Here is a 22771-nt window from a genome sequence, read left to right as displayed (position 1 = left end):
TAGAATTATGGTATTTACTTAGAAGGCAAATGTAATGAAGTCTAAATAAAAGCATTTGTTGCATACAAGGAAAAATTACAGATCATAGATAGATCTATATGAAAAAGGCAAACACACTGATTATAAAAGCAAATCTGACTGTGTACACAAGTTAGAATGGTAAATAACTGCCAAAACTATTGAAAGAAAGGCTTTTAGGTGTAGGGATAGCCTAGCTAACTACCACAAGAAGATGTTGATTTTTGCAATCCTACGTGTCCTATTGATTTACCTATAAGGATGTCCATCAGATTCTGAAAGCATTCTCAAAGCTATATTTAAAAGATTTTTTCATATTAGTGATATTTAAAACATCCTGCATATTTGATGTATTAAAGTAGTTTATGTATTTTTGTGTAACATTAAGGATCATTACTGAGTTTACAACTATAAAAACATACTAAATCTCAAAACTGAGGCTAAGGAGGGCATCAAGGAAATCAGTTTTGTTTTTTGTGGTACTGGGAATTGAAGCCAGGGCCTCATGCATGACACCTACAACCCCAGTGTTTCTTCTTGATAAATAGTTTTGTTTTGTTTAATTCTTCTCTTAATTTTATGTCCCTCTGAAGATAATCATCTCATATCTGTGCTCAACTTGGTTTAAATCCAGGTACTGCCACTTACTGACTTGGGACTCTGTAATTCTCAGCAAGAGACTCAAATGAAATGAGTATTTTTACAACTATTCGCATTCAATAAATGGTTAAGATGTTGATGACTAATGGTGGTGATAACCTTTACAGAGTTCTGTTTTTTACCCTTTCTACGAACTGTTTTAAAAATAATTTCTTTGGAATCCCAAACTACATTGGTTTCTGAACACTGATTTAGCTTAAAGATCAGTTGATTCACCTGCCCTTCATTGGCACTCTTTGGGGAAACATGATTGCACTATTATCCTTAATATTCTCAACATTGTAAAATATTTAAGCCAAACACATCCTCATCTCCCCTTTATTCTATCTCATTGTTTAAATCCTCCTCCCATTTCAAACTCCAGCTGACTCTTTATGTCCATTTTTTATAAACTTTTGTTCAGCAGCCAGTGAATTTCCTGATTAGAGTTTGTTGTAGGAAGACTTTCAGCCTCAGCTCTGTCAAATCACCAGTAAGTGGTCTTGCAATGTTGCTTCAGTGTTGAGTAAGAGCACTGATTTTAAGTTTCTCAGAGGTGAGATGCGTTTTGCTTCACTTCATTTTGGCTCCCAGTACAACACAGGAAGTACTTTGCAGTGAACTTCCGAAGTTTAGACTTGACTGTTTACATTCTTTTCAACTAACTCATGCCTAAGCTCTAGATTCTTAGTTGGAAAGAGCTTGTACGCTATTTCATGGTCTGTGTTAGAGATTTTTAAAAACTAGTTTTATGAAAAAATTCTACCATTTTTAAATACACAAATATTTTTGCTGTATTTATTCAGAGATTCCTCTCCATTCCCTACTTCCCACTCTACTATGGAATAATTATCTGTATTGGTGTTAGTAAATGAGGGCCAAGATGTATAGGCAACTCTTGCCATTGACTTTTATATTTTCAATTCTTAAAATGTAAGAGCATTTTCTTTCTATAGAACTTTCATTAACTGGTTGTGCATCTCAAAAATAACTAGAATGCTTTCTACTTCCTATCGGTATTTAGCTTCAATTAATATTATCTAAACTTGGTTGTGCACAGTGTGGGAGCCTTCACTAAATTGCTTTGCAAGGAGGAGGGTTCATTGCACAAAAAAATGGAGAGCAGACGCAGAGCTATAAAAATGTATTTGAAGACTTGTGGTCTGTGCCTGTTCTTTAAATGGAAGTCTTCTTTCAAAATGGTTTTGGAAAGTTTAAGCAACTGTCTTTTGTCAATTGTAGAGTTTATGTCAGCCCTGTTTTTCCCTGCTGTTCCCTGCCTCTTTTTTCTTCTATACCAGCCCTAATAAAATTTTGCTCAAAGTAAACTTTGCAGAATGATCCTTAAAGCCTTTACAAAATGTTAAGATGGGTCCTCAAATGACCTAGTAGGTACTTAGGTGATGTAAGAGAAGAGTATGTTAAATGGATGTTCTCAGCCTTGCTGCTGCACAGGTAGGTTTTATCTTTCATATGATTTTCAGCATAGACACACATTTGACTTTTATAATTCTTAGACTCTTTATATTGTGTAGTATTAGTCATTCAACATCTTTAAAGTCGTAAAGCACTTTCCTCCACATATGTGTCAATTGTTTTATTTTCCCTGTTCTGAACATAAAACGTGTTGAACACCAAATATGCAAATCTTTTTCAATGATTAGAAGGTATAATTAATTAGTCCTTTCCATGAAGAGCTAACATCATCTTTGAAACATTAGTCTCGACACCAGTAAACCTTGTATCTTAAAAACAAAACCAGAAAACTTGTATCTTTAAAGACCCTGTATAATCCATCCACTAATTGGAAGTGAAATTAGTATTTTGAAACTTATCCCTTCCCAGTTTAATCCTGGACGTATACTTTACATAAGTTGTATGAAAATATATGTGGCTTTTATGAAAAATGATGCTCTCTGTTTGCCATCACTTAAGAAAGAGATTTAAGCTGTTTTTAAAGTTGTGATTGAAAATGAATTGTCACATTCTAAACACTCTTGCTTTTTTATCACATATACTTATGTGACAAAAGGTCTATATTTTCTAGACTGTCCTGGTTAGGTGATATAGACTGACCATGAATAAGGTTGTGATTTAAGTGCATAGTCTGAACTTTATGCAGGGTAGTACATCATCTGGAAATCATTTGCATAGTCACACTGATGGAGCATGGTTTCTGCACTGTATTTCTTTAGGCTATTCTGAAATGGTTGCTCTGACACCCCTAAGACCTTGGTGAAGTATAGGGAGTAAGTGTTTGGTTGAGCAGATGCTCTTTGTTGATTTCCCAAACAAGTGAAGTTGTTTCTGGTGTTTTTCTGGTGTGCAGATTTGGACCATTAAAAGTGTATAGGTTTTCCCCATATCGCCCTTAAGATCTTGTCAGAGTCAAATTTAACTAAATTGAAAACTGTAGCCTATGATCTACTTCCCCCTTTTTTGGTGCTGGGGATCGATCCCAGCACAGGCTAAGCAGGCATTTTACCACTGAGGGATCCCTAGCCCATACTTCCTTTTAAACTTTAATTAAGAGTGCCATTTGTTTGAGTGCTAGTAGCAGGAGTAAAATGCATCCATACAAAGGGGAAATAGGGACAGCTTAACGGTGTATTTATTGTTGCAGCAGTGAGACACAAGCTGAGTAGACAGTGAGGGATACAGAATGATAGCAGCCCAGCCACGTTTGGTATTTGTATGTTAAGATTTCCAAGATAGACCTTTGTCAGAGGAATAGATCCTGTTGAACTTCAAAGTCTCAGAATAAAAATTTAACATAAGGATTCCTGAGTAAAAAAGAACATTGACTTTGGTCAATGTTTCTTTCCATGTAATATTATCTATTTCAAAGTGTCACTGTAAAATACTGCTCTAGTGGGTAACTGACTGTATTTGGCTGGGAAACAGCTCCTTCTTATCATTGTCAGGGTCTAGGTCTTTCAATCACTATTTTCAAGATAGTTTGAGAACATAGAGGCAAAAGTTCAAACATTCGTGCCCTCTCAACCCTGTGGAAAATAAACTCTGTCTGACTTTGATTCTGTTGACATGTTAAAGATTGAGTTTATAGGCTCTTCAGAGACCCTGTCTTGACTTTATAGTCATCCTATACAAAGCAGCATCTCCTAGAGCATGTATGCAGGTGTGGCTAGCTAACAAAAAGTAAATGTGCTTTAGTGGAAAAGAAGTTAATTAAACTGGAGCGGATGATCAATTCTGATGAAGACCCAGATACCTCCAAAGTACATTTGCCCAGTTCTTGTAGGATCCAGGTCTCTGAAGTTACCAGCCAGGCCTCTAGGAGCTAGCTACTGAGACCACGTGAACTGAGTGAATTGAAAAGCAGGACACAATTTAGCTTCTATGGGGGCAGTGAAACCACATAGCAGCAGATTAGATGGCAGCTCAGGTATCCTGCTTCCTCCCATTTCAGAGAAGTTCAGAGCTGAGCTTGAAGTCCATCCTTCTCTTTTTCAAAATTGACAGAAATAATCCAAAAAGCAAAAGGGAAAGAAACCCTAGCAGTTCATATTTGGAGGATTCGTAGCACTATAGCTGATAAGCACTGGTCCACAGGCTACAGGGATTAGTGTTTATCACTTTTTTAAATCTACCCATTCACAGGGAGAACTGATTTAATTTTTGCAATCAACCCTATAAGGTGTGGGCTGTTCTCAGTTCCAGTATGTATACCTGAGGAACCTGAAGCACAGAAAGGTTAAACAACATATTCAGGGTCATCAGTGGGGATATTATTTGAGTTCGGACAGTCAGATCTCAAAGCCCATGCTCCTACTTCCCAAAGTTGTAAGCCTCTCGTTTGCAGGGAGTTTCCATAAAATTGTTCATCACCCTAACTTGGGTGTTTCTTTTATAGTTTTCACTATAAATACTTATAGGTGATGATAGTTCTGAAGCAGTAGCTTTCTCACTACCTCTACCTGTGAGTAGATGGGAAGTAATCAACCAGAATCATCATCTCCGAGTTGCTTTTCTAGTCCTTCTGGGCCCATTCCCATTTCGTTGTTGGGACAGATACATCCTTAATGTACAGGTTTCACTGTAGGAATCTGGCTTTGTGGTAAAGCAAGTGTAGTTTGAATGTCACAGGTTGTTCACTCAAATAAAAGTGAAGCCAAGGGTACATTGCATTTAAGAAAATGACTGAATCACTTGGAAATATTATTAAAAATCCTTTTATTCCAGACCCAGGATAGTTAATAAGGGTTGAGATTCGGTTTCTCTATCATGGCCAAGCTCATTCTGTTATTTAACACTCAGAGGCCTTAGATTATTAAAAGTATTATCAGAGGAGAAATCACATATACTTGAATTTAAGGATAAACTTGTGGAAACAGTCTAGACTAGATATGGATAATATTCCTTTGTTACTGAAACCTTCAAAACAGGATAAAGTTTTATTTTTTTATGGAACATCTGCAAAGAATTATGCAGACTTTTTTTTCATTCAAGGGACAAAAAGCTAAAGGAAGATAGAAGATATCTATTAACCTAGTTTTTGTGTTTTACAAGAACTATACCTGGATTCAAGGCCCAGCATCAGTCTAGCTCGTGTGGCCACACAGCTATCAAAAGCTCAGAAAGTCCTCTAAAGGGGTCCATTTCTTAAAGTGTGAAAAAAGCTACTTTACTAATAGGAACACATGCTTTTAAGTGAATCTGACTCAGGCAAGGAGGACAGTGAGCATTAAATCAGATTATTCTAAGGTGAAGCCAGGGCAAGCACTTGGAGGTAGTTGGATTAAGAAAAAGAACAAGGCGTAATTGGTCGATACAGTTTCTGAATGGGCAGTGACCCAGCAGCACAGGCTCTTGTATTAACAGTCGTGATGTTTCTGCAAGCAATATCCTTATTTAGGAAAAGTATGAAATACAGTTTACATGTGATGAATTCTTTCCCTCCCTCACTTGTTCATTCTTTGTTGGAACCAACATCTACCTAAGTTTCAGCACAGTGGAAAGTGAACAACAACCTTGATTATTATCTGAAAACAATGTGGTCTTTGTGAAGTAAAGAACTTCACAGGACCGTAATGTGCCCAGATACACACTCGATCAGGGGAATCAGCAATGAAATCTGGTACAGTTCTACCAGTAGTTACCTGGGAATTGAAGTTGATTACTTGACTTTTCTGGATCTTAATTTTCTTTGCCTGTGTTGAAGAGGCTTACTGCATTTTAGGTGAGGCAGTTCTTACACTCTGGAATTGCCCCACTCGTTTTACCATTCTTGCATCCTTTCCTCTGAATGCCAGTATGACCAGTGGTGTAACAACTCCCAAACACCCTTGTGTATTTCCACCTATCCCCATGGGCAGGGGAGGGAGGCAATTAACAGTACTACCTGTAGTTGAGAACTACAAGGCTAAGAAGTCCCCAAAATTCACAATATTAAAATTTTGTGAATTTCAGCTAGGTTTGGTGGCACATGCCTATAATCCCAGCAGCTTGGGAGGCTGAGGCAGGAGGATCACAAGTTCAAAGCCAACCTCAGCAAAAAGTGAGCGCTAAGCAACTCAGCGAGACCCTATCTGTAAATAAAATAACAAAATAGGACTGTGGACGTGACTCAGTGGTTAAGTGCCCCTGAGTTCAATCCCTGGTACCCCCTCCAAAAAAAAAAAAAAAAAAAAATTGTGAATTTCATACGTAAAGTAGATCACCTTCTGTTACTTACCATCAGAAAATTCAATCCCATTCTTTATTAGCTTCCTCATGTAGTTTTGCTTGTTAAAATGTTTGAGAATCGCAGGTTTTCATTTTTTAAAATATTATTTTAGTTGTTGATGGACCATTTATTTATTTATGTATGTGTGTGTGTATGTATGTATGTAAGTATGTATATGTGGTGTTGAGGATTAAGCCCAGGTGGTCACTTATGCCCAGGCAAGCATTCTACCACTGAGCCACAACCCCAGCCCCACACGTTTTCATTTTTGACACAATGATATATTTATAAATTGTAGAAAATTTCTATTCATTTATTTGCAGAAATACTGAGTTGGAAGAAATTTTGGAAATTGTGTTGATTTGTTTTTTCTCTTTCCCCTCTCCTTTTATTTCCTCCTGTTGTCAAACCATCCTTTTTATTCATTTGTATGACATGAAGCTCTTCCTTTAACTTGCCTCCACACTGTTGCCCCTGAATAAGTCCCAACCACTCTGCTGTAAATTATTTGATTAAATAACTTAGACATTATTGATTAAATAACTCAGACAGGGGTATGAGTTCAATCATTTAAGACTCCAACTGAATGAAACAATTGTTTTCACAGATTCCTGGGGAGGCTTCTGCATATACCTTGCCTATAGTCTGTTTTTAATCTGACTGTTTTCTGATGCCTGTAGAAGAGAAAGCTGATAATATTAAAATATTTTGTCCCTTGAGACCTCAAGATATGTCTAAAGTATGCATTACCTCCTAGTTTTTGATAAAAATGACCTATCGATTACTTTTAAAAACAGTTTATACTTCTAACTTTTGTTTTTTAATTTCTAAAAGGTAAAAGTCAATTCTTTAAACTTTGTTTGCTTTAGTATGGTTGATAGATTTGTGGTCCCCAGGATATCTCCATTCCTTGTCACCAAAATGCACTATGAAAATAGTAGAAACCTTTTATTCTTGGCCCTTTTTCAAAACATTTTAAAATACAACAGCATAGAGAAATGCAAATCCAAACCACAATGAGGTATTACTTCACACCTACTAGGGTGACTAAAATAAAAAAGACAAGTGATAACAAGTATCTGGACAAGATACGAGAAAAATGGGATACTCATACATTGTGAGTGGGATTGACATTGCCTAGCTGTTTTAGAAAAACATTTGGCACTTCACAAAAGTTAACAGAATTACCATATGATCCAGCAGTTCTACACAAAAAATTGTACACACTTGTTCATAGCAGCCTTATTTAGCCAAGAAGTTGAAACATCCTAGTGCCCATTAATTGATGAAAGGACAAACAAATGTGGTATAGCCACACAATGGAATATTACTCAGCAATTAAAAGTGAAGTAATGCTATGTGCTACAGCATGAATGAACCTTGAAAACATTTTTATAGGTAAAAGAAACGAGTCAGAAAAGACCATATTTTATATGACTCCATTTGTACCAAGTATCCAGAATACATAAGCACATTCAGAGATTGAAAGTAGATAAGTTGTGGGTGGAGAAACAGAGGAGAAATGAGTAACTGCTAATGAGTATAGTTTGTTATTTGAGGCTATGAAGACATTCAAAGGCTGTAAAGTGGATTTTGTTCAACTCTGTGACTATACAAAAAATATTGAATCGTGCTCTTTAAAAAGGTGAATGCTATGGTATGTGAATTATATGTCAAAACTGCTGTAAAAATAACTAATAGCATGTGGTATTCCAACAACTTTTGAAATAAGAACACTAAAATTTCAATTAAATCACTATTAGATTAAATAGAAAGAAAGGTAAGACAAAATACTCGGTGTTTGATCATTTAGCAAGAAAGGATTTGAATACATTTTTGTGGTTGAACGAAAGAAATCGTATAATGTAGAATATAAACGTAAGCCATTAACAATCTCTGAATATCAAGCCCATGTCTTCCCCACATGTTATTATAACTGGAAAACTTTTAGGTTTGATTTGTGTTAGAATAGGTAATAGGAATCATTCTCCTTTTTTAAATTTTTATTTATTTTTATTTTTACAGACTACATTTTTATTGGAATCATTCTCTTACTTGATTTATTTATTACCTTGTTCTGTCATCTGTAGGAGAGGAAACTGGTATTGTAGCACTGAGTTTATTGTGGACGTCAGCAAGGGGTTGCTGAGAAGCTACATAATAGTTTACTAAAGCCCAATAAAGTAATGATCTCAGTGAATTTGAATCTAAAGACCTCCAAAACCTCCATAGCATCAGCAGAGTGTTCTGTTCTCTTTATTTATTCCTCAGAATTGGGATAGTTCTTCTTTCCCACCTTATATTGCCACTGTTTTCAGTTTACTCCTACTTACAGTAATCAGCACTGTTGGTTCAACTCTTTTGTTCAGTTCTTGGTAATTCCTGATAATTTGGATGTTCCACCTCCCAGTATTATGCCTTCCAGGATCAGAATCACTGTCCTCGTAAGAAAAATAAAGACATAAAACCTTGGAACTCAGACAACTGATAAGACAAGTCAGCAGTGATTACCAGAGAGATCAGCTACTATCTGACGGATGTCCATGTCTTATCAGCAGGTTAGGAAGTAGCCCTGGATATTTGGTGGAGAGGCATTTCAAAACTCGAACCCTCAGAGGATCTGGATTTTTACAGCCAGAAACTAAATGAGGTACTGATATTAAGCAGGTACTGAGATTGAGAAGGCCAGAGAAGGGCCAGTGGCAAATTTGACCTTGATTTGAGTCCCTTTCCTTAGACATCTTATTGTTTTGGACATATGATGGGCAATTATTGTGCTATATGTATAGTTTCTGGTGGCAGATTACACTGAGATTTCGTCTCACTTCAATCAGAATGCCAATTATCAAGAATATAAGTAACAGTAAATGTTGGCAAGGAGGTGGTAGTGCTGCAAATTGGTGCAACCACTCTGGAAAGCAATATGGAGATTCCTCAGAATACTTGGAAAAGAACCACCATTTGACCCAGTTATCCCACTCTTTGGTATATACCCAAAGGACTTAAAGTCAGCACCCTATAGTGATGCAGCCATGTCAGCGTTTATAGCAACTCAATTCACAATAGCTAAGCTATGGAACCAACCTAGGTGCTCTTCAAAAGATGACTGGATAAAGAAAATGTGGTACATGGGCTGGGGAGATAGCTCAGTTGGTAGAGTGCTTGCCTTGCAAGCACAAGGCCCTGGCTTCAATCCCCAGCACCGCAAAAAAAAAAAAAAAAGAAAGAAAATGTGGTACATATTCACAGTAAAAGAAGAATGGAATTATGGCATCTGCTGGTAAATGGATGGAACTAGAGACTATCATGCTAAGTGAAATGAGCCAATCCCAAAAAATGAAAAGCCAAATGTTCTCTTTGATATACAGATGCTGGCACACAATAAGAGGGGAGGGAAGAATAGAAGATCATTTGATTCCTCAAAGGAGAATGAAGGGAAGGGGGGGCGGTGGAGACAGGAAAGACAGTAGAATGAATTGGCCATAACTTTCCTTTGTATATGAATTCACGACCAGGTAACTCCACATTGTGTACAACCACAAGAATGGGAATTTATATTCCATGTATGTATGATATATCAAAATAGATTCTACTATCATGTATAACTAAAAAGTACAAATAAAATTTTAAAAAGAGAAAGTAAATTGGTTAAAACCCTTTTACTTAAGCAAAAGAACATTTCTTCCTCCCTTCAGCTTGGGCATCTGGCAAGGCTAAGGTTTCTGGACCCCACATTCCTTAAAGGTAAAGTAGGTTTTCATTTGGAGTTGAACATGGAGGAGAGGACAGTAAGAAACTTACTAGAAACATCCAGGGACTCTTCAACATATTAGGTTGAATCTTAAATTGACATTACTTCCATTTTAGTATCATTTTATCCTAAAAAAAAAAAAAAGCCGAGAATAGGAGTATGTAAGAAACTGGGATATTCTGATGAGAAATGACATTCACTTGTACAGAAGTAGGTGGCTTGTGGGTATCCTCCAGAGGAGAGCAAAGACCACTGACAGTGAAATAAGTGGTAGGAATGATATGTTACTCTCCAGTAGAGAGACAGCTGCATATGGTTCATTTTAGTGGAATGGTGCTCTTAAAATTTTGAATCTCCCTATATTGGGACTTCATGAGACCTTCCTTGACCCAGGATCATCTGGAAAAGCCTTCATTCAAGACTTTTATTATCTCAGGCAGTAACAGCAATGGGGATAGGGGTTTTAAAATTCTGGGTCCTTTAATCAACATTTATGAAACTCTGCTTTAAAATGGTAAAACAGTTTTTACCTGTTAATGAATGCATAGAAATAAAAACAGCCTGGAAGGGGGAAACCTCTCCCCCTTGAATAGATCTAACTATAATTCATATGAATAACAAAAACCACACTGAGGTGGGGGGTATGTGGAAAAATATATACACCCCCATTTTTCTTTCTTTCTTTCTTTTCTTAAAGTGCTGAGGATTATACCCAAGGTGTATTACCTGCTAGGCAAGTGCTCCACCACAGAGCTTCACTCCCAGTCCTCAAAATTTATGAATATACATATTAGCTATATGCTTTTAAGCTAAAAAAAATCTGTAAATAAATATTGAACTATAGTTAACAGTTTTTGTTTTTTCTTGTGGTATTGGCTAGCAGTTTTGAAACCCTTGATGTTCATTCTTGTACTGTGCAAATAAATTCATGTGTAGCAGATAATGAGAGCTAGGATTCTCAATATCAGAGGAGTTATAAATAGTCAAAGGATAAGGCTAGAATTAACCCAGTGATATTAGATTGGATTTGGTGCTGTCAGTGTGAACTTTTAATATAGCTTAATTATTGAGAGAACTAGATGTGAGACCATGTGTGTTTGCATGCGTGCACATATGAGCATTCACAAGTCTGGAATGATTCAAACACCAAAATAAACACAGTTATTCTTGGCATCTGTAAAGGATTAGTTCTAAAAATCCTCAAATGGTCAAGTCCCTTATAGAAAATGGTATAGTATTTGTATATAACCTATACACATCCTCTGCAAACTTTAAATTGCCTCTAGATTATTTATAATACCTGGTGCAATGTAAATGCTGTGTAAATAGTTGCTCTACTATATTGTTTAGGAAATAATTACAAGAAAAATGTCCTTGTGTGTTTAATACATACTATGCTTTTTTGCCCTCCAGATGTTTTCAATCTATAGCTGGTTGAATCTGTGAATGTGGAACCCACAGATTGGTGGGAGGTTACAATACAAAAGAAGTCTGGTTGTTCATACTGATGTAAATGAATAATTAATTGATAAAGGGGTGGAAGGAAAAGCTTTTCTTTGGAGTAGAAATTTGATATATAGAAAAGGAATGATGAGATCACCAGAGCACCATTGGTGCAATAGTAACGATTGCTTTAGAATCAGTAATAGGCCCAACGCTGTGGTGCACATCTGTATTCCCAGAGGCTTAGGAGGCTGAGGTAGGAGGATTGCAAGTCAAACCCAGCCTCAACAGTGTGGAAAGGCCCTGAGCAACTTAGTGAGACTCTGTCTCAAGATAAAATTAAAAAGGGCTGGGGATGTGGTTCAGTGGTTAAACACCCTGGATTTAATCCCTGGTACCAAAAAAAAAAAAAAAAAAATCAGTAATTATGTTAAAATTACTAGTATATTTGATGAGAAGCAACATTTTTATAAACCGAAAATATCATTCTGTAAGATACTTCTTAGTTACAAAGGGAAAACATTAGTAACCTTACAGTAGAGAAACTTGGCAAGTGATCAAAGTTCATATCGTTATTGTCAAGACAAAAATGGCATACATGCCGTGCCTCTTGATATGATGCACTGAGCAAGATACACACCACTTCTGATAGTCTTGCCAAAAATACATAATCTGAATCTAAACAAGAAAAATTAGAGCCGAATTGAGGGACATTCTACAAAATAAATAGCCTGTATTCTTAAAAATGTCAAGGTCATGGAAAACAAGGACTGAAGAACCCTTCCTGATTAAATAAAAAGAGATGAGACAAATTAATACTGTGCATGATTCTAGATTACATCCTGAATCAGGAAAACAGAGATGTCCTTATTCTTTAGGAATTCAAACTGAAATGGAGTATAAGGACTTTATGCTTGCAACCTAAACAGTTCACAGGTTAAAAAAAACGTGTGTGTGTGGGTGGGGGAGGACAGAATGGGGAAGATGATGAAGTAAACATGGTAATATGCTAACATTTGAGAAATCCGGGCAAAGATTTTACAGGAATTCTTTATACTATGTCTGCAGCTTCTCTGTAAGTCTAAAGTTATTTCAGAATAATGTTTTTCATTGTCTTTTTCTTTTTTTAAATAAACAGAAAACACCAACAATTGCTTATGTTGTGCCAGGCTGTATCCTGGCTCTTGAGCTCTCTATAGGATACTGCTTGTTCCAGCTCTCTACCTCTTAAAAAAGAAATAATAATTTGCATTGCATTTTTTAAATTAAAACTTTATATGTATTTGTAAAATATTCAAACAGGGATAAATTATACAAAAGTATGTTTCTGTACCCCTTCTTCCAAGTCACCACTATTAACAGGTTGGTTGTCTTGTTATAAACATTTCTGAAGTTAGACATCTGTTTGTGTGTGTGTGTGTGTGTGTGTGTGTGTAACATGCACATACTGGTATCTTACCCCCCCCCCCCCCCCCCCCGTGCACCCATACTATTAAACATGGTTGAGTATCCTTTTTTTAAAACAATCTAATATAGCCATGGACATCCTTTGTAATAAGTACATGTCACTTTGCCTCACTCTTTTATCGTTTTTTTCCCTCTGAGTGATTCATTTGCTCCTGAAACTCAAGGACTGATAGATTCACTTTAATGGTGGAACCATGTATAAGGACCCTGGGATAGTTGATAGGTCACAGAACTGAAGCATTGTTTTTTGTGCCAAATAAAACTCTCATTAGGCATCAAGGTGCTGTGAGGACCTCAATGGCAGGACATTGGTATCTTTTCTCTAGTGGTAGGTGAGTTGACTCAGATCAGGCCACCTCTACTTTCTATATGGCTACTCAAGGTTGAAATTCCCCAAAAAGAATATACGTTTTATCACTTTTGGTAGCATCTATCCCTTAAATGGTAGCTGTGATCAGAGAAGTAAGGGCACAGGACGTAGACATTGCCCTAGGTGCCCTTCCCCCAAAAGAAGTACCAACAGGGCAGCCATCCACCCAGCTTCCCTTCCAGGGCTGTTATTGCTTCCAGGCTCTCCATTGTGTCCATCATTCCTACCACCACTAGTCCTAACCTTCTGTGGCTCTTAAATGTGCTCCCTGCACAGACAGCATTAGTAGTACTATTTCTTAGAAATGCATATTCTTGGGTTCCATCCCAAACTTGCTGAATCAAACTTAGGCCTGGGGCCCAGTACTCTATTTAGTAAGTACTCCAGTTGAATCTGATACACACTAACATTTAAGGATCTCAGATCTGCATGCAATGAAAAGTCCTCCTTCTTGGCATAAAAGGTCCTTTGTGATCTCACCCCACCCTGCTTATGCAGGCCTCCTCCCTGCATCCTGTTACATAAAAATGTGCTGAGTGCTTTCCTGGACTGACAGCCACCTGGTGAACTTGCTCTTCCTTTCTTCTCCACCGTGCTGAGGTGTATGGAGTGCATCCTCTGTAGATAATATTGAACCTGGATTGGAGAAGACTTTTGGCTGTCCCTGTAACCAGTCAGAATGGATTGCTTCTAAGTAACTGTTGGTCCTCAACATCATAATTGACATCTAAAAACTGTCCTTTCTAGTTATTATAAATAGGACACCTTTTACATTTAGAAGGGAAGGTTTCTTATGAGAAGTTTGGGTAAATTATAAGGTAGAAGGGGATAAAGTTGATTTAGAAAGGCACAGACTCCCCCTTTCACTTGGCAGTAATCCTACCCTGACAGCATTTAATGTGAAGTTACTGTAGCCAGAAAAGAATCTTATTAGGCTTTAATTAAAAGCATAAGACTTCTTATCTTCTTTTTTCCTCCCATCTTTCTCCCCTTTTTTTCCCTCCCTCTTAACTTGCATATTCTCTCTTCTTCTGCTCCACTCCGTGTCCTTTAACATTTAAAATATTTTTGACTTGGCTAATCTCTATGGATAGAAACCGAGTTTGAGCAGGATATTGATTACCAAATATGGTATTGCTGCTAAAGATGTTGGAGGAATGTGGCTTGTATTCTAAGCCTCTGGCCTCTGAATGAGCTGCCAAACAAATTAGATCATTTTAACTTCTGAGATTTTTTTTTTTTTTTTAATAAAGATGCTGGAACATTGATTTGGAACTTGATGTTGATATTATTTTAGCCCAAACAAGAAAATGGTATGAAGAAGGGAGCAGGGAGTGAGGAGGCTCAGTGGAGCATGTTTTAGGATGTGAGCTACCAACCTAGGTTGCATAAGAAACAAGTACATTGTGTGGTTCTTCATTTGATTCTGGAACACCAGTGAATGAACTGAGGCATAGAAGTTGCTTGTTTAGCATCATTATTTAAGGGTTGAAGCCTCAGAGGATCCCAGACAGGTCCCAGGATACTCTAATATCTCCCAGTGGTCTGAGCTGAAACCCTCACATTGATGAGGACTGAGATCTAGGAAAGTTGCTTCTTCCCAGAAAGGTTGGTGGGACTCAGTGCCAGGGAGACCAGTCTGAAATTCTTTTCATGTTCCTATTGTGGTTAGGAACATGATGGGATGTGGTGTGAATGTACAAGACCTTCTTCTACAGCATCTCTTTAAATGACAGTCCTGACTTTACTTGTCTCCCAGCAAAGACCATGACTCTTCAGTTCCATATTTGGAAATATTTATTCTATTGTAATCGTAGCTTTGATAGGGTAAAATGCTCTTAACTGTAAGCTGGCCGGCTCAGATCCCTCTTGAAAACACAATAGTTTGTTTCTTTTCTTGAGTATGTTTTTGACAAGACAGTACTGCAGTTTCTCAAATTCAGACAGCAAAACCCAAGATAAGTTTAAAGAAATTTCTTGTGGCACATGCCTATAATCCTAGCAGTTTGGGAAACTGAGGCAGGATGATTGTGAGTTCAAAACCAGCCTCGGCAGTTTAGTGAGGCCTTAAGCAATTTGACAAGACCCTGTCTCTCAATAAAAATATAAAAAGATTTGGGATGTGGCTCAGTAGTTGAGTGCCCTTAGGTTCAATCCCTGATACCAGAAAAAAAGAAAGAAAGAAAAAAAGAAATCTCTTAATGTTTCACATAACCAATAATCCTTTCAATTTTGTTGGTCAGGTCTACACAAGTGGACCTTCCACTCTCCTCGCCCATGTTTGCCACCCTAAGTTGGACTCTTCTCCGAGGGTAAATAAATCAGAGTTGGGAAGAAATTCCACCCACTTCCAGATGTCTATGGGTCAAGGATCTGTGACTTTTGTTGTACTCCCTGAAGAATTCTCTTTCCCCCACCCCATTTCCTCTTATAACTGTTACCATCTAGTCATCAGCTCTTCTTACATCTTCCAAACTGAGCCTATAAATTTTAGCTCAGAATCAGTCATCCCAGTCTATGTTATAAAATTCTTATTCATTTCTTATGGAAATTCCTCATACTTTTCTTCAAGTTAAATGAGAAAAAGAAAGGGAATCTGGGGGACCATTTGGGCATATGTACAAACATTCAGAACACTAAATGGAAAACCTGTTTTCTTAGGATACTTGTTTTTAGGACTTAGACAAACATAGGATGTGAGTCTATTTTGAGTGTGCATTCAGGCACTATTACATTGTACCATCTGCTTTTTGACACTATTGCTGCTGCCTAGAATTCATGGCATTAAATAGTTTTTTAAAGTTCCTGGTTATGCTTAGTAGCAGAGGCATTCTTGAATGGAAGGGTTCCAAAATAGAATTTGCCTTGCCCTAACTCTTGTTATTGATATTGTTTGTTATGTGTCTTATTGAATATAATCTTTTTTAAAAGGTAAACTGCAATAATAAGGACAAGGGTAACTAAAATTACTGTTTACTCTTTGGTCTATCTTTTTTCTCTTCCTTGTAGCTAGAAAGCTTACTATTATTAGAATCAAGACAACCACATCAAGCCTTCAGACTTTGTCTAAATTCATAAACTAACTGCAATCAAATGATTTATTATGTTCAAATCTTATAGCTGTTTAATTCCAGTCTTCTGAGTAATGCAGAATACTTGAATTACCTTTGTAAAGCTCTGAGTTAGGAGGTGGATTCTTTTCTCCATATATAGGTAATGAAATGAAAAGCATGGTCACTGTCCAGGCCTCCTAGGATTTAGGTGTCAGACTCCAGTGTTGCACAGTGTTTCATTCTCATTATATCTCAATTACATTTTTCATTCCTGTTAGTATTTATCTATCCAATTTTTTAACTATGCTAGTAATTTGCTTGTCTATATTTTAAAGCTCAAACTATAATGTTTTTGTCCAGGAAGAAAAGGTATAGTTGAAAATCTGTGTAACTAACTTTTTCAGTGGAGTGAGCTAAATCCATCTGCCTTTGTGGACACATTTTTTTGTGAGGTTTTGTATATTCTATGTAAATAGTGAGAAAGAAAGCTCTTGCTGACCTTTTTTCCTGATAGGATGGGGTTTACTGGTATGTTTATTTTGTCACCATTCCGGTTTGACTCTAAGGAAATGAAAACATCTTCCATTTGTTCTTTATTTCCAAGGGCATCCGCTTCGATCCTGAAATTCCGCAAACACTACGACTAGAGTTTGCTAAGGCAAACACGAAGATGGCCAAGAACAAACTAGTAGGGACTCCAAACCCCAGTACTCCTCTGCCCAACACTGTACCTCAGTTCATTGCCAGAGAGCCATGTAAGTTGATCTATTTTTCATTTTAGTAAAAACCTTTTTTTCACGTGCTACATGTGAGATTACACCATGGAATGTAGTGCCTGCTGATTCTTATCTATTTCTGTGAAGAGATTGCCTACTCTTGCTGTCTGAATTCCAAACACAGATGGTGATTGACTAGTGATTGGTGTCAGTAATTGCCTGTCCCAAAACATGGTTCACCTTGAACAGAGCCATAACTTTAAAATTTCTCTTGATGTGTTTATGGATTTCCTTTTATGTGATATTGACACTATGAGCATACCCTTATTTGCCTTGGAGTATAGACTCTTTCTCCTTGCATCCTTGGAAAGAAGAATTGGTTCTCAGCATTCACTTTACTCTTGTTTGTTGAAGGATATCTGTTCTTTGACTTTGGAAAAATAGGATGTTAAAAGTGAAAGAGCCAGGCATGGTGAAGCATACCTATAATCCCAGCAGCTCTTGAGGCTGATACAGGAGGATCATGAGTTCAAAGCCAGCCTCAGTAAAATCAAGGCACTAAGTAACCCTGTCTCTAAATAAAATAGAAAAGAGGACTGGGGAAGTGGCTCAGTGACCAAGTGCCCCGAGCTCAATCCCTCATACCAAAAAAAAAAAAGATGGAAGAAACAAAACTTAAGAAGGAAGTGTCCTGTTTTTCAGAACTATTTAGCCCTAACTATAGGGGAAATAGTAGATATACATAAAGAATCATATATTGAAATAATCAGTTCTTGCAGAAAAATACCAATAAAGTTTTAAGGAAATTTGGGGCTTCCTGTTTTAAATTATTTGGTAAAGGACATTAGCTATTTGTTAAAGAAGTCTTTTACCCTGCATTAATGGGCTGATTCCTTTAAATGTCTAGACTGTAATTTCTGCTTTTGATTCCTTAAAGAGGTTGTCTTAGTTTTCTTTTTCAAGCTTAATCAGTGGCTGAAGTGAGGCATGAGACAGATTTTAACTTTTCCTTCATTGCAAAGCCATACATGATTTAATATGGCAGGGCTTTTGTGGAAGCCAAGTTACTTGCAGTTATTTGGAATATTTCTGTCCCATTGTTCTTGATCTTCTTGCCAAATCACATGATCATGATCATCTTTTTGCTTTCCTTGACAGTATGTTCCAACTATTCTTACTGAAACTGAAGGGCACATGAATTCCTGGCTACCTCCATCCCCCATGTCATGCGCATGTTTTAATCAGGTCATGGTGGTAGTTAAAGTTATTCTGTAGCTCATTCACCCTGAAAAAGCTGGTGCTGCCCAATAGAGTTTCTCTCTCAATATGTTCTAAAAGTTTTCTATATGGCCAGAAAATCATAACCAAGAAAAATTATTTCATTATTTCATATTCTAGGAAAAGTTGAAACCTTTGTTTATTTGGGAAAGAAATCTAAACAAAATTTCATTTTATAATGCAGTTGCACTACAGGAGGATATAGGGACATTCCTTACATAATTGTTATTATTAAGCTTTGTATATTAGATATGTGCTTTCAGTGCTTTGTATATTAGATATGTTTAATAAATATTTATTACTGAGTAGATAAACTGAGGGTTTAATTTGGCTTTTCATAGAATTAATAGAGGCATTTGTATGCCTCTTTATTTCTGTCTAAACTTTCTTCTCTCTTGATAGTCATCAGAAAATAGTATTTTTAGAATGCCTTTGCTTGTTTTAGTGAAATTTGTCTGCCTTACATCTCAGTGTCACTTGAAAAGATTAATTCGGGCAGGAAGTATGATGCCAGTGATAACTTGAACTTTGGCCTTTCAGTACTTAGGTGAATGCTTTTCTTTTCAGAACCTTAAACACTCTTCTCAGTCTTTTACAACAGCCCTGCGAAATAGGTAGCAAGGGATGGGACCACATAGAGAGATGGCCACTCACAACCCTTGAAGTTCCAGGAGAGCATGGAGCAGTGTGGAGCACTCTACTCCAGCCAACTCTGCTCACTTCCCTTCCATGTGTACAGAACAGCTCAGAAGTGGTCAGATGGTTTCCATGGCAGGGTCAAAATTTGTCCAGCCACTCAAAACAAAACAAACTTGAAGTTTTAAAAAAATTTTCAAATAGCCAAGTGTATTCTTGAGAAAATAAAAGCATGATTTCTCTTAATATAGCTCCTTCTTACGACACAGGGGTCCTGACTCACAGCAACTCCGTTATGACTCAGATAGACCTTATCACCCTTACCATTCCTTCTGGGAATCATGACTTTTCCTTTCATATTCACATATCCAGTGCTTTCCTTTTAGCACATTACAGACTAAGAATGCTGTGTTGTGTCTAGATCAACAAATGAATTGCATTGTACCTGTATTCGATACTCGAGGTGGTCAGTTTCATCATCTGTCAGGTATAGACTGTGATGAAATCAGAATTTGGGGATTGGGAAAACCCTGAATGCTTCTCTGTTTTAGGCCATGAGATAGGCTTTTATATTTGCCTTTTTTTGTTAAAAATTTTCACATGGTAATTACTGAAAACACTCATTGCCATCACCAAAGGAAAAATGTTCTTTAATCTGATTATCCAACAAACATTTACTTGAACTCCTGATTCTCAAATGAGCACCCAGTGTGCTAGACCCTGGGGGAGAAGAAAACTGTGGTTACTGCCTTAACAGAGTTGGCAGTTCAAGGAGTTGGCAGTAGTCAAAAGTTGTCAGAAAATCTTGGCCCTTTGTTATAAAAACGTCAAAAAGATTCTGCAGCTTAGTCTAGATTGCCCCCCTGATCTGACTGCCATATATGCTGAGCACCTACTCTATTCATGACAAGCATGAGGAATGAAGAAACCAGATTTTACAGCTTCACAGGGCAATTGGTGGCCTTGGCTTCAGACTGGAAAATAACAGTGAGAGTTCTGGTCCTGAAACTTATTGACCAGCTTTGTGACCTTTAGGGAAAACTTTTTAATTTTGCTGTGTTCCTATTCCCTCAGCTACAAAATAATTCTGTTTTCTTACATGCTTGTTATGAGAGCTAAATAAAACAATATCCCAGGATTGCTATCAGGATTAAGTAAGAGTAATATGTGTAGAGCACTAGGTGAATATAAAGTCCAATCCTCTTTTTTTTTTTCCTTTTTAGAAAAATCATTGGGTTGCCTTTCCTTCCTAATAGTTAGAACAAGTGTCATCATTGTGTGACTATAGCCAATTGTCATTGCAAGTTGGAGAAAGGATGAATGGAACTCATATGTAGTCCCAGGAAAGTAGTATATCTTCCTAACTAAATTTATATTAATAGGATCATTAATTTGAACAACTTCTTTTGATCCTTTATATGTAATAAAGTTTGAGTTAAGCTATAAGAAAACACTTAAGAGATACAGGGGCTGGGAGAGTAGCTCAGTTATAGAGCACATACTCAATATGTGGGCGTTTCTGGTTTTGATCCCCAGCACCCTCCCCCCCCAAAAAAAAAGATGGAAAAATTTTAATTATGTAAAATTCCCCTAGATTATGCATTAGAGTTGTTTGCTGTGGTATAAGAACTCTGCTTTAGAGAGGAGAAAGGGGAAAGTCATCATCTTTGATTTTTGTTTTCTTCATCTATAAAATGATGATACTATAAACATTCTGCAAACATTATACATGAATTATCTCTTTCAGTTCTCAGCACTATTTCGCAGTTGAAGAAACTGAGGCCTAGGAAGACCTAGTAACTGATGAGGTTACAGAGTCAACACATATTATGGGCTAAATTCTGTTTCCTAAACTTCGTAGATTGAAATTCCAACTCGCTATACCTCAAAAGGAACCATATTTGGAAATAAGATGATTAAGTTCAAGTGTTAAAGAACAGACCTAATCCAGTATGACTGTTGTCCTTATAAAAAAAGAAACAGTAAGTGTGTGTGGACACAGGAGGTAGCAACTGTAAAACCCAGGAGATAAACCTGCCAACACCTCAATCTTGAACTTCCAGCCTCTAGAACTGTAAGAAAAGAAATTGCTATTTAAGCCACGAGGTCTGCTATTTTGTATGGCAGCCCAAGCAACCTAATATGTCAAGCAGTATGACCTGGATTTAAATTCTGGACTCTCAATAATTTTGTAACAGTTTAGTCACTTCACCTTTCTGTGTCTTCATTTTCTCAGCTCCAATCGGCAACTGCAATTGACCCTTCCTATGGGTTATTGAGGATTAGATTTACCTCTTAGTCATCAATATGACCATTTATATGTATGGGTGTGGTAGTATATATGAAAATTCATGGTTATGTGTCCTTTGTCCCTCATAATTATGAGGACCTATTTATTATTTTTCTACATTTGTGCACCCAGCATACAGAATGTAGAAATACACACAGAATTTTTTTTAAAGATGTCACAGGTTTATTTTTGTGGTCTTTTATTTGGTCATAATTGCCTTATTCCCAGCAAATACAGAAGGAGATGCAGTTTAGGGAAGTTTGAAAATTTCCACTGTTACTGAAGTATGATTGGGGAATGATGAAATACACATTCAAAGTGTTTTAACTTAGTTATTTTTATCAGACTCTAATTGTATAAAATCTTTTGAATTTAGATTGCTTACAGTATACCTTATTATCTTAGTACCTTTAAATATGGAATAACCAGTGGTTAATAGTCTTCACTCAGATTAAACAGGTTTTCCCCTTTTAACTCTGAAATAATCCAGTTTTCTGTATTCCAATCCCAGGGTTTCTAATTCTTTGGAATCTGGACTAGGATTTAGCTCTGTATTTTTAAAAGCTCCTTGGGCTGAACATTTGAGGATCACCAATAGACCAAGGAATTGAGAGTTAAATTCTTTCTGCTCACACACTCCCTTACCCCTACACTTTCCCTCCCCTCTTCCAACCCAAAGCATGCTCTGTTAAATTGGTTCTCTTAAATACCTGGTGAGCACATAATCTTTTGATGAATAATCACTTCCTTGTTTGCTGCCACGCCCTTGGAATTTCCCATTTATCCAGTACTAACCTGGGCTTTTTTGAATTAAGTACTTTGTCTCATGTCTAAAACAGTCCTGTGAAAGTTCAGGTCTGTAAAGCATCTAGCAAGTGCCCTCTCAGGGCTAACACTTGGCAAATATGAAATCTGAACTTCATCCCTGTGGGAGAAGGGGCATTCAGGCCCTTGTTCTGAAGCTTCCTGTGTCCATGGAACAGAGCCAGGGTGTCTGCATTTTCCAGGACAGCGGAGCACAGTGTGTGTCATCAGAAGGACTGAAGGTATTTGGCCCTATTCCTGCTCTGAAAGTGGGATTGTTTAAAAGAGCAACAGTGGGACCTGAGGAACCCCTAATGGTGGGTAGGAAGCCAGGCACAAGGAAGGTAAGGCAGGGAAGGACACAAACTTTTATATGTTCTATGGTGACAAATGAAAACAAGGGTTTTTACTCTGAGAAGCAACTTTTTTGTGAGCTTTATAATGTAAATAGTTTTTTGTTTCCCTGATAAAAATTCTGCATGCATCTCAAGAGGAAAAGATTTCATGCAGTCCAGAAAAAATAGAAAGTCTTCTTGATATTATCATTCAGTGTTGGTGTACTTCATTCTCTAAGGGTTAACTTCAGAAAACAAGAGTGACCACTTTAAACAGTTTAATTA

General features: G+C 37.1%; 1 protein-coding gene across 8 annotated transcripts in view; it reads left to right on the top strand.

Moving 5' to 3' along the window:
* Positions 1-22771, top strand: part of Rbpms (RNA binding protein, mRNA processing factor) — a 167115-nt gene that overhangs the window by 85305 nt on the left and 59039 nt on the right. For all 8 annotated transcript variants that reach the window (XR_007108210.1, XR_007108209.1, XR_007108206.1 and 5 more), the window contains exon 5: positions 17032-17182. Coding sequence is in view for 2 of the 8 variants with exons in the window: in XM_047548431.1 (XP_047404387.1) it covers positions 17032-17182 (151 nt within the window). In the remaining 6 variants the exon portion in view is untranslated. The remainder of the gene's footprint in view (positions 1-17031; positions 17183-22771) is intronic.

The sequence above is a fragment of the Sciurus carolinensis genome, chromosome 4 (assembly GCF_902686445.1).
Source record: "Sciurus carolinensis chromosome 4, mSciCar1.2, whole genome shotgun sequence".
NCBI classification, from domain to species: domain Eukaryota; kingdom Metazoa; phylum Chordata; class Mammalia; order Rodentia; family Sciuridae; genus Sciurus; species Sciurus carolinensis.
This window is presented reverse-complemented; position numbering and strand designations above follow the sequence as displayed.